Source organism: Suricata suricatta, chromosome 2, assembly GCF_006229205.1.
Source record: "Suricata suricatta isolate VVHF042 chromosome 2, meerkat_22Aug2017_6uvM2_HiC, whole genome shotgun sequence".
Classification (NCBI taxonomy): Eukaryota; Metazoa; Chordata; class Mammalia; order Carnivora; family Herpestidae; genus Suricata; species Suricata suricatta.
In genome coordinates, this window is record NC_043701.1 from 133397599 (window position 1) to 133410217 (window position 12619).

Consider the following 12619-nt stretch of genomic DNA (forward strand, 5'->3'; position numbering starts at 1 on the left):
ATGTGTGTTTGTGCACATGGGTGTCATGTGTGCAGGTCTGTGTGTGTGTGTGTGTGTGTGTGTGTGCACGTGTGTGAACAATGTCACAACCTAAGGCTGTGTATTCTTTGTCCTCTAAGGATCAAGACAAGACCAGGCCTCTATCCACCCTGGCCAACTTGGCCATCATCATCACAGATGTCCAGGACATGGACCCCATCTTCATCAACCTGCCTTACAGCACTAATATCTATGAGCATTCTCCTCCGGTAAGATGCGCCCCGGCCCTTATGGGGCTTCCCTCTGAGCTTCCTTTAGGGCCAGGGGGGCCCGCTTGGTAGGACAGGCCCTTCCTCGGCATGTCTAATTCCCCTCAATCTCTGTGCATGTCAGTGATGGTGTTTCAGCACAGTGAAAACTCAGCCCCCTTCTTCATACCGCACCCCATGTCCTCACCCCCTCGCTTCGTCCCCTGGGAGCTCCAAGAGGCAAAAAACAAAGACTTACTAGTGTAAACAAATAGGAGCAGTTCACAAAGATTTGTGTGAGATAACAGGGGTGTGGAACCAGGCTGGTCTGGAGAGCAGATTTGGGCTCAGCCACGCTTACCAAAACAGATTTGGGCTCAGCCACATGCCCCATGGGCCAATCTGCCTCTCCTAGCCAACCAAAGGCTGCCTAAGATGGTGGCGGGTTGCCCTCCACTACCCAGCCCTCCCCGGCTTGGCTCTTCTCTAAGAGCACACAACTTTGGCTGCCCCTCCTAACGGCTGTGTCTTTGGTTGTCTCAAGTCCAAGTTTTCCAAAGAGGCATCTGATTGGTTGAGCTCATGATTCTGTGCTATGTCGCATGGTTAGAGCCTATAGATTGGCTGCCCTTGGGCGCTTTGTCTGACTGGTTCAGTTGGTTACGATGGAATCTTCAAGACCCAAACGTGCTACTCCCCAAGTGGCCGGGGCTGGGAGTGGGCAGCTTTGCCCACCCGTCCCTTGCCTGGGAGCCATCCATGCTTTTGTGCAAACTAGAGTAAAACACACACACTGCGCTGCTAAATTAAGAAAAGCTGGCTCTTCTTGGCAGATATGCTGGACATGCAGCTTGGGGAAGCCTCTTTTATAGAAAGAAAAGTGTCCCCTTCCTTTTGAGGGAACTCAGTGTGCTTAAAGGAAAGACACTATGTAGAGAGCAAAGCAGGGCACCCACCTGCACACCTGCACAGACTCACAGGATTGGGTATCAGTAAGGGGCAGGCTTCCCTTGACCAGGCTGCAGACTGTACCTATAGGCCACCACAGGCCAGGGAAGCCTGACCTCCACTTTGGAAGCTGTGGTCCATTCTGACCATGGCATCCTCGAAGCACTGTGTTTCAGTTTCCAGGCATGTGTGGGTAACCACATCCTTCTTGGGGCCAGGTATGGGCTGGAGGATCTAACAGGCCATAAAATGCTCCTTTTTAGTCTCCTGTTGCAAGGTGGAGGGGGAGATCCCAATGCCCTCCGATCCTCACCTTCTCTTTCTTAGTGGTCCATGGACAGCTGGACCTCTAGCCTTTGAGACTAAAGACTGTCTCCTTCCAAAGTCTCTTTGCTCCCCACACATCTCAGCCCAGGGAGGCCTTCCCCCATCTTTCAGAGGAAATGGGCCCTTCCAACTGTCCCAGGCCCCTGAACATCCACTTCTTAGCACTCAGCACTCTTGGACAGCTGGTTCAGCCTCTGCTTTCCTGCTGGACCAGAAGCATAGTTGGGCAGGGATTGGGTCTACTGGGGGCCTAGCACATCAGGGGTGCTAAGGATGTGTTTGTGGAATGAACGGACGGATGAATGAGCAAATGAATGCACAACGTCCTGTCCACACCAGCCTTCTCCCCACCCTGCCATCTTCAACACCCCATATGGCCGCTCCTATCACCGGTATAAAATCTGCCCTTCTACTGGTTTAACTCACACTGGCCACCTTTCTTTGATTTTTTTTTTTCCTGGCTTTATCCTCACCAGCCTGCAGACCTAGCCAGCCATTTCTTTCCCCTCAGCATTCCCTGCGTTGCATAATTTAACCCTGAAGTATAGTTGCACCTGTAAAGTTCACCGATGTGTGAGTGGGTTACTTTGGAGCTCCTGGTAGTTAATGTACCTGAGTCTGTGGGAGCAGGTCTCAGGCTTCCAGTGGGTCTCCCAGGGCATCGTGCCCATTGCCGAGTGCAGAGAAGATGCTAAAAGCCAACCTGTTGGTTGGAGTGAGGATGTGATGGCAACCAGGCAGCCAGTGAAGCTTGGAGCAGGTCCCTGCACCCACCTTGGCCAAATCTCACATGCTCTGGACGGCTCTGTCACTGGGAAACAGACCGTCTGTGGTCCTGCCTCCCCTGAAGGTTCTAAGGATCAGAGGGTGCATGCTTGCGTAGAGTACCCAGAAAGGCATTCAGTTGCGGTGGTTGTGAGTCGGTTGTCGCTTTGGTGCCGTGAGGCTCCCAGGGAGCAGGTCTGAGCCCCACTACTTAGGTCATGACTGGGTTCAGGGGAGCCAGACACGGAAGTAAGTGGGCGGTTTCAAACTCTCCAGGGCACCCACAGAATCTTCTCGTGTGCACAGAGCTCGGCCTCTCCGCCCTGTCCCTGCGCTTAAAAGGAGCACTGTCATTTCTGTGTCCCTAGCACAGCTTTTTCTGCCCCAGGCCAATTCCCACATTCTCCAAGCCTGATTTTCCCAGGCTTCTAATCCGTTTCCATGCCTTGATCCGAGCCCTGCATGTCCCTTTACAGCGTGGAATCCTGACTAAACTCAGTGCCTCCCAGGCCGGCCAGGGCCAGGGCGCACATGGCCGGCTGGGCCTCCTCCTTCAAGGACGCAGGCAGCCTCCCTCCAGCCTTGCTTCTGGAGGCCCGGGACCTTCATTCGGACCCCGGCCCACACTGCCTCACTCCTCTTTATCTGCGGCGCCCAGCATGTATGCCTCTCTCTATCAGTGTATCAGGCCAGCTTGCCTCATCTAAAGTGTATATATTACCTAATAAAATCCTTCTTATTTGGGATTATTGCATCAAATTTTAATTTCCTCACTCGAGCAGTGGCATGTCGGCCTGCCCGTCAGTGAAGGACCGATAGAAGGTGAAAAGAGCGGATAAACTGCACAAATTACTGCCAGCTGATGCCTATCAGCCCTTTGACTGGAATTGACTGGAATTAAGGAGTGAGAAATAGGATTTTCTGCCTCAGAATCTGCTGTGGCAGCTCTTGTCGGAAGTCCCCTGCAGCCCCCACTGGCCCCCTCCCCCTAGAGGCACCTCCCACCTCCTGAAGCAAACTGTGTCCACCTTTCAAGTCCTTAATCCTGTCATGGAAATGGGAAGGCAGTCCCAGGGGAGAGAGGTGGACCGGGACCCCCAAGGCCCCGCCATACCCTGATGGGTCACAGCTCTAACTCCCGCCTTGGCCAGCTGCTTTGGAAAAGGCAGGCCACAGAAGGGAGACCCAAGTTCCTTCTAGAGAAGTCTGAGCTCCTCTCAGCTCTCCCCCGCTCCCCAACTTCCCCACCCATACCCAGACCTCAGAGGCAGGGGCTGTCGTGCACCCCTCCCCCACCCCGGCTTTGGCACCCCTCCTGGGCACAGAACCCTGGGCTTGTCACCTCTGCCAGAGAGCAGTGGCGTCCCCCAGACCCACCTCAGCACCGCCCTCCATTCCCCAGTCATCCACACCCCACCCACTCACCACACTTTGTGACTTGAAACCAATTCTGGAACCTCTGAGCCCCCGTTTTCTCACACATCTGCCCGTATTGGGGCTTTTGAGGAAAACGTGAGGGCACCTATGTTGGGTGCCCAGCCTAGTGCTTGGCACGGAGTAGGTGTGTAACCAGTGCTAGCTCTCCCTGGGCTGTTAGCTGCTCTGTGTGATGCCCAGAAAACACCTTGCCCGTAGGATGCCTAGTGTGGTTCTGGCGTGCTAGGGAGGCCGAATGTGCTCTTTAGAACATCACATGCAGGTGTTGTCTAGGGAACGGCAACTTAGCTTGCATCACCTGCTCGCAGGGTCCCAGTGAACAGTGACAGTCACTTTTACAGCATTTGCTGTGTGTACTAAGTGCAGCTCCAAGCACTTTACAAATATCAGCTGCTCAGGGGTGGAGGGTGTTATTACACCCATTTTATAGATGGGGAAAACAAGGCAGCGAGCGATCAAGTAACTCACACAAAGGATTTACAGCCCAGACAGTCAAACCCCTAACTCCCTCACCATACTGCTCTTTCCACCGCAAGGAGCCAGGATGCTGGAGGCCTGTGCCCCCTTAGCCTCTTAGAGGAGCCTCATTTCCCAGGAGGCCTCCTCCCTACAGGAGGAGCCTCGTGGCAGGGTGGCCTTCCTGGGGCCTTCCCACCTGTTCTCCCAGCCAACCACCACCCCTGTCTGAAGGGCCAGCCAATTAGGGGCCTGGCTCTGGGCCGGCAGGGGCCATGCTGCTTCTCCATCCCCTCGTCTTTGGAAATAAGTTTCAGTATATTGAAAATATAATTACGGAGACTCTGAAACAAGAGCCGTGGGATCCCAAGAGCCCCCATTCCTCCCTGTTAATTCCTTCTTATAACATTTCCAGTCTTTGTGGCTGCACTTGTATTAAAAGCTCAGGGTTTTATTAAAAATGGATTTATTTACCCAAAAAGAGATGAAACCCCAAACTTTGTCAGGAGCCTGTTGGATCTCACTTCCCAGAAGCTCAGGTGTGGCCCTTCCTGGGGAGAGCCAGCCTCCTCGTCATCTCGTCCTGGATTGCCCGCTGGCCCCGCTGAGCCCCACCGGCCAGGGGGACTGGAGGCAGCCCAGGTGGGAGCGGCCGTAGGGAGATGCTCCCAAGGCTCTGAGGCCTGAGGGCTCATTGGCCGCCAGACCCCATATTTGCATCGGCCACCAGCGGCCCCTTTCAGTCCTCCTGGGACTCACTGGGTCCAGCTCAGCCCAGCTGCTCCCAGGTTGTATGCCTGGGGGCCTGCTGGTGCCACTTGAGGTTTACTGGTTAGAGACTTTCTGGAAAGGTGCCCTGGTAGCCTCTGGGCCCAGTTAACCTGGCAGGCTAGCCCGTGCCCTCAGCAGGCCAGGGGCTGCTTGGGGACCGTCATACTGGAACACATTTGGGGCCCAAGACGCATGGCGCTCTAAAAAAGAGGGAGTCGTTCACATGTCCGGAAAGCGCATCCCGGCACCTGAGCCTCACGCCATTGGGACCTCCCTCTGGGGATAAACCAGGCCCCTCCTATGGAGGAGTGGGCCCAGGAAGGGCAGACATCCCCAAAAGCACCCTCTGTGGGGTGATGTTGGGGGGAGCAGTTAGTGTAGACCCTGCAAGTCTGATGAATGCCTCCCAAATGATGCCCTGCCCCCCGCCAGATGCCTGGGTCTGGGGCCAGTAACACATGTTACAGAAGTGTCTGTCGTCAGATCAGAAAGCCCAGGAGAGCGAAGGTTAACAAGGCTAGTGTGATTGTTGTTGTTTTTTTTAAAACCACTTTACTAACTTCCAGGAGCCTTGACTACACTAAAACCCAAGGGAAGGACGGAATATGTAAGTGGTCCGGAATGTGACATGAGCTAATGCTTGTGAAGTGCCTAGATTAGCGCCTGCCACATTGCAGGGACTTTCATCAATGACAGTTAGCATTATTATCACAGAAGCTGATAAAGAGGCGGTGTTGCCTGGCGGGCAAGAGCATTTTGGAGGCAACGTAACTGACATAGAACCCAGGCTTCACCATTCATTCCTTGCAACAGAACCATGGCAAGACCACTTAACTCGAGTTCCTCAGTTTCCTCATCCGGAAAATGGGGCTTCTGGGGTAGGTGCGAGGGTGAGATGAGTTAGTAAGCAGCAGGTGTTTGCAGCAGCCCAGAGTGGGTGCTTGAGAAAGAACTGCACTTGCTATAGCTGGAGCCCCCTGGGTGCTGGCCCCATCAGATCCTCGGAACCCACCTGGGGAGGTGCTCATTTAATGGTGTCTTTCTCTGACTTTGTAACAGTCTCTTTCCCCCCGGGGGATGTAGTCAGAGCTCCTATCTCCTGGAGGGGAGGGGCCCCAAGGAGGGAGCCACATCTGCTTCCTTCAAGGCAGTGGCCAAGTTTCTGCAGAATTTTCTCCTGGAACAGTCTCACCGTCTCACAGCCCAGAGTGCTGCACACCCAGGCCCAGGAGAGGACGGAGAGGGAGCTGTGCAGGGGCAGCTCTGCCCCAGGCGGGTGAGGTGGTGGTTGCCCTTCTGTGTCTGGCAGTGAGAGCGGGAGATGTTGGAGTGGAGGGGTCTGGCCCTCCCCATCAGAAGGCCTCCATGTCAGAGAACATGACGCTCTCCATGGAAAAGGTGCTCAGGAGCACAAAGCCTGTGGACCTCACCCTCTTGCTGACGTCAGGACAGCAAATGGGTGAGAGGCAGAATACCAAGGCCATGAGAGCTAGTCATTAGACATGTAAATGCCAGGATTGACATTTCCATAGGGGATGGGGACAGGCCATCCTGCTCATTATTTAATTTTTTTCTTTTTAAAATTTATTTATTTTTGAGAGACAAAGCACGAGTGGGGGAAGGGGCAGAGAGAGAGCAAGACACAGAATCTGAAGCAGGCTCCAGGCTCTGAGCTGTCAGCACAGAGCCTGATATGGGGCTTAAACCGACGGACTGTGAGATGACCTGAGCCGAAGTGGGATACTTAACTGACTGAGCCACCCAGGCGCCCCTGTCCTACGCATTATTAGCCAGGGAGAACTGTAGCCCAGGCGAGAATGTCAGGCCGGCCTGGTGGACAGGCGTGGCTGGCTGGATGATGGTGTGATAGGGCCTGGAGAGTAAGGTGAAGGTTGCCGTGGGCAAGGGGTGACTCAGCAAGTGGTGGTGGTGGTGAAGTGAGAATCCTTTTCTGCACGTTCATGTATTCAATCAGCCAACCAATCCATCAACTGATACTTGAATGTGCCCATTATACGTCAGGATCGCTTCCTGGAGAGTCTTCTAGCTCCAGCTCCCTGCCTCTGCTGTATCGTTTGCCTTCGTATCATTTTCTCTCCCTGGAAAACTCCTACGCATTCTTCATGACCCATCAAAAGGTTGCTGTCTGTATAACCCTTTACTGGCTCCTGTAGGTGGACTTGTGCACTTTGGGGTGCATTTCTGCAGCTCAGCAGCCTTATGTGTGTATCGCAGTGCCTGTGAATCTGTTCATGACCCCTCCCCATAGACTGTGTACTCCCTAAGAGCAGGGACCCTTGAGTCCTCATTCTGGTGGTCCCAGAACCTGGCCCCTTTTCCCCTGTGCTGCAGGGAGAATGAACAGGGTATGGGACAGAGCCCTTTGAGGCAGGATCTGCTGGTGGTGGTGCTGGATAGGGCGTGGTTCAGAGGACCTTGGTGGCCTCCTGAGTCATCCCTGGAGATACTCACTTTTAAGATTTATGATACTTTCATTAGTAGAGTAATTGATCCACAATGTTCTCCTTTACTCAAGTCCTAGTGAAAGCGAGGTCCCAGGGTTTTTGCTGTTACTCATATTAAGGTGGGACAACTGAGACCAGAAAGGGGCAGCAACCTCCTGAGGTCACACAGCAATTTGATGGGTGATTGAGATAGAGACTAGATCTCTTGTCCCCAGCTGGACACTCTTCTTTCCTGGGTGGTTACACCAGATGAGGGGAGATGGGGAGGAGCAGGGGGAATGAGAACATCAGCAAGATTGGGCCTCTCCGTGAGACTTGGAGGTGTCTGCCAGGGCCTCAGTGTTATGTCCCCAGGTTGATGGGCACAGCCGAGACCTGAGCACTCAGCAGCTACTTCCTAGGCTGGCCTGGCAGCAAGAAGTCCACCTGGGGCAGGAAGTTGCAGGTGCTGGGACAGGCACAGAGGAAGATGGCCACCCAGGAACTGGGCAACCCAACTCAGGTCCCTCCTCTCTCCTGCCCAGGGCACAACAGTGCGAGTTATCACTGCCATTGACCAAGATAAAGGACGTCCCCGGGGGATTGGCTACACTATCGTCTCAGGTAAGGCCTTGGGGAAGCGGACTGAAGGGATGAAGGAGGGAGGAGCCAGGGAGGAGGAGGGGTGCTTGGGACTGAGGCTAAGATCTTGGGGGCTGCAGGGGTGGTGTTGGGTGACTGGAGCCTGTGCCACTGTCCAAGGTCTGAGGCATCGGAGGACTTTGGGTCTCTGAGCCCGGGTCACTGGGGACTCCCATCTAACCTCCTTCAGTGCTCTGGGTTTTTCTTTGTTTTCCTTTCTGACGTGATGAAAGGGTGGCATTGGTACATCATTCTAGAATGAACAGAGCTGCACCGCAGCCAATTTTGTGCTCCCATTGCATTTCTGACCCTGGGAGTTCATGTCTCTTCGCAAGGAAGGCACAGAGAGCCCTCTCTGCCCCGTCCGCTCTCTCGCTTCAGTGGACTGGTGACAGGCTACAAAGAAGGTTCTGGGTGATGGGGTCCCTAATCTCATATCCCCACCCAAAGATGGATCATGTAGCAGCTCTGTTTGGCTGTCCCAGGACTGGGTGGCTTTGGAAAGAGGGAGCCAGTGACAGGTCCATGAGAGGCTGCTCACTCACACACACTCTCTGGCTCTGTCCCTGTGCGCCCTTGCCCACCGCACAGGTGCCCTTTCGCCCTGCCCAGTGTAGGGTCAGTCTAGTGCATCTGGGCAGGCCAGACTGATGGCCAGGAGGATGGCAGGCCACCAGGCCACTGTCTACCCCAGCCCCTCTCCTGACCACACCCCCACAACAGGGAGTGACATTTTGGGGACATTTTTCCCCTAAAGCTCAAAAGACACGAAGGTGTAAGGATGAAGAACATAGAGGATGGAGACTTGTGAATGGAGTCTTGGGATGGTCTATATACCTGTTTCTCATCCATAAAATGGGAGCAGTAAGCATATCTATCTCAGATGGTTAATATATGTAAAGAACATAATTAATGGATCTAAGGCCCTTTATAAGTGTTAGTTGCTGTCATTATTATTGCCAGCTGCCAATAATAACCTTGGGAAGCCAAGAGTTAGCTGGTAGGAAGAAACATCCCCCATCCTTGGGAACACAGGAAACCAGGAGCATTGTGGGTTCTTTGTGACCTATAGCTGCTGGCGTGACTACCATTATATCTCCAAGCCCAGGACTCAAAGCAAATGCCACCCAACCCCCAGCTCATGTGGTCAGCAGCAGCATAGCTTTGGGCCCCTCTTCCTCCTTCCCTCTTCTTCCCCATTCCTGTGCCCCACACATGGGGCTCCTACCAAAAATAGAGAGTCCTTGGCACTCATGAAGATTCTCGTGCTGAGGAACCAGGGTGGGGCCCAGGGATGGTCCTTTCTCACAGCACTCAGGGTGCAGGTGGTCCTTAGGCCAAGGTGTGGGAAAGCTAGTATTAGGAAGGAAGCCATTCCGCAGGAAAGCAGAGCCCCCCCCCCGCCCCCAGAATTAGGGGGCCTCTCCCACTGAGCAGAGGAGAGAGGCCCATGCCGGTGCTGGCCTCCTTTACAAGTTTTTCAGTTTGTGAAGCAAAGCAAGTGCCTCCCAGGGGCAAGGGGCTTGTGCTGGAGACATGCAGAAACAGCAGTGAGCCCCAAGGGTGATAGAGTTGAGGGGTCAGGATAAGGTGGCAGCATGAAGGGGACACCTGGCTGGGTGGGGGGTTGTCTCCTCATCTCATTGGCTGTGTGCTGGCTCCAGACATACCCAGCCTGGATGAGGGTGGGGAGCAAGGAGGCAGGAGCTAGCCTGCGGTCATGGCCAGACAGGAAATTCCTGCAGTGACACTGGGAGGACAGCCTCAGACCCTCAGGCCCTCTCCAGCCTTCAAAGATGCCCCAGCCAGCAATTCCTCCTCACTCCATCCCCTGGGAGCAGGAGCCTGGAGGGCAGAGCTGCTGAGCCTTGAGTGTCTGAGTTGGGCTCTAGAGCCTGAAGTCTGGGGACAGTGGCCTGTAGCAGCATCCTATCAGATTTCCAGGGCCATACTCTCCTGGGCCAGGTCCCCAAGTGTGAACAATAGGATGAGAAGGGAGACCCAGAATGTGAAACTACAGTAGGCAATGTGTGTAAAGGTGGGGGCAGGAGGCAGAAACTTCTGGAAGGCCTGAAGCACTTCACATAGCTTTATCGGATTCCCACTGCCAGCAAAGATATGCTTTGGGGGCTTTTTTAGAAAGGATGACAAATGGGTTTCCTCTCACATGCCAACTGTGATTGATTGGTAATGGCTGCCTGAAGAGGACCATGAAGCCAAACAGGCTCAGTTCAGTATTCAATTGGTAGAGTCTATTATGGGTGTGGAAAGAGGGAGGGCAGCACCTGCAGCAAATAGTTGCCATCCTTGCTAAGATAGCACTTGGACCTGCTTATAGGGTGGGCTTGAGGGTCCCGGAACTCCTTCATGGCGTTTGTCACCACAAACCCTGCAGCTCCACCCAAATCCTTTTCAGGTAGCTTGAGAAAAAGGTTTCCTTTCTCCTTCCCTCCAGATCCTGAGCACGTGACTCACCTGGGTGCCCACCCGCCTGTTCCCACCTGCCCTTCTCTAGCCCTGGGGTGGCATGGTCTTCCTGCAATCTGGCCTCACTGTGAGCCTAAAGCAGGTAGACAGGCAGGAGGGCAGAGTCCCCAGGGGAGCAGCAGACAGAAAGCTAGGATGTGGCCTCAACTCTACTTCCCTTGAGCAGCGTAGACACTGCTGCAAAGCCCATTGTGTGTCAAAGATCTGGCCTCACTCACCTGCCTTTCCAGTGATGTTAAGTCTCTTCACTTTTCTGGGAGGCTCAGCCACTGTCTGTTTGGCTTGAAGCAGGAAGAAGGAATGCCCACGAGAGCACCTTCATACGACTGCCCCAAGCTGGCCCTGAGTACCCTATGGGAGCCTGCTCCAGCCCTGAATGCTCGGGAACCATTTTCATTTGAGAAGAAAGATGAGGGTCTTGTTGGCTCCTGGAGCCAGGTGTGAGTTCTGAGAGCCATTGTGCATGACCTAGTCTCTGGACACCTCCAGAGCCTGGGAAGGGGATGGCTCTGTCTGCATGTGGGTGGACCCAAGTCTGAGCCCATGAGTGATCCATGGCATGCAGTTAACCTGCTGGGCTCCTTGAGGCCCCCATCCCCTCTGGGCTGTTTATCAGCCCTGCAGCTGGGGGGATTTATGTCTGCACACCAGCACTTTCACCATTACTAATGACCCCTTTGTTTTGCCAAGAACAAAGAGGCCTTCAGAGGTAAGTTATGGTTCCATCGCCATCAATTTGTTCTCAGCCTCTTGTGGCCAAACCGAGACTGAAGAATGACAAGGTTCTTTCCCACAGAGGACCTGGCACGGGCCCCATTTACTTCCTCAGCCTGTGCCTGCCCTGCCACTCACCAAGGGCATCACTTCCTCCAGGACCCAAGCAAAGTGGGGCTCCCATCCCCAAAGACCAGCCCAACCTGGGGTCTCAACAGACACCCTCCTTTGCCAGATGGAGACAGTCCTGCTTCAAGGGCCAGCTGTGCTGCTCCCCATACAGAGCACTAGGCTTGCAGTCCAGAGTTGTGAGTTCGAGGCACAGCTCTGCCACCTGCAGCAGAGAAAGGCATTTAAGCCTTCTTAACCCCATAATCTTTATCTATGGTACAGGGTTAATAATCCCTATGGCAGATAAAATGGTGCCAGAGAGACTTTAAAGGGCCATAAAGTATTAGGCATTATTGATTATCAAGGAAAGATCAGGCCCAGGGGTCCTAGAAATTTCTAGTCACTCATTTCCTCCTTCATCCTTTTAAGCAGATTAGTGCTGGCTCTGTGGCTGCTGTCCAGGGTGCTGACCGCTATCTATGCGGCCCAGTATAGTTTCCCCTTTGGCTACTGAGCTCTTGATAGGTGGCTAGTCTGTAAGATAACCCAGGGGATCTTGAAGACGTAATATGCAAAATAGGTTATAAAACACTTCATTAGTAATGTCTTATATTGATGACATGTCTAATTCATATTATTTTAGATATACTGAGTTAAATATGACATATTATTAAAATTAATTTCATCTATTTTTTAATGTTGGTTTTTAATATTTAATGGCTACTAGAGAATTTAAAATACCACATGTGGCTCACATCCTGTTTCTGTGGGCAGCTCTATTCCAGAGTTAGACTGCCTTGCTCACTTGCTACCACTGACTGGCTGTGTAATCTGCATCAGTTTTTCAGTCTGTGAAATGGAGGTGGGAGGAGCCTGAGCCTCATAGGGAGAGCAAAAGACGTATAAGCACGTACATAGGGAGAGCAAAAGACGTATAAGCACATAGGGAGAGCAAAAGACGTATAAGCAAAAGACGTATAAGCACATAGGGAGAGCAAAAGACGTATAAGCAAAAGACGTATAAGCACATAGGGAGAGCAAAAGACGTATAAGCACATACAGAGAGCAAAGACGTATAAGCACGTAGAAGAGGGTCTGATTTTATAGTAAGTGCTCAACAAATGTGGACTCTTGGCATCCACCCACGTTGGATCGAGAGTCTTCTCTGAGCCAAGAGCTGTGCTCATGTCCTGAGAATGTGTGGGGCTGGAGGCCCTGTCTCCAGTGTAGGTGGGGAAGCAGACTGAGAAGCATGGGCTGTGGCAGTAACTCTTGACACGGAGTGATGGC

General features: G+C 53.2%; 1 protein-coding gene across 3 annotated transcripts in view; it reads left to right on the forward strand.

Moving 5' to 3' along the window:
* The window catches only part of CDH23 (cadherin related 23), a 413185-nt gene that overhangs the window by 181150 nt on the left and 219416 nt on the right, over positions 1 to 12619 (forward strand). For all 3 annotated transcript variants that reach the window (XM_029931861.1, XM_029931856.1, XM_029931860.1), the window contains exons 8-9: positions 120 to 248; positions 7921 to 7999. In XM_029931861.1, coding sequence (XP_029787721.1) covers positions 120 to 248; positions 7921 to 7999 — 208 coding nt within the window. The remainder of the gene's footprint in view (positions 1 to 119; positions 249 to 7920; positions 8000 to 12619) is intronic.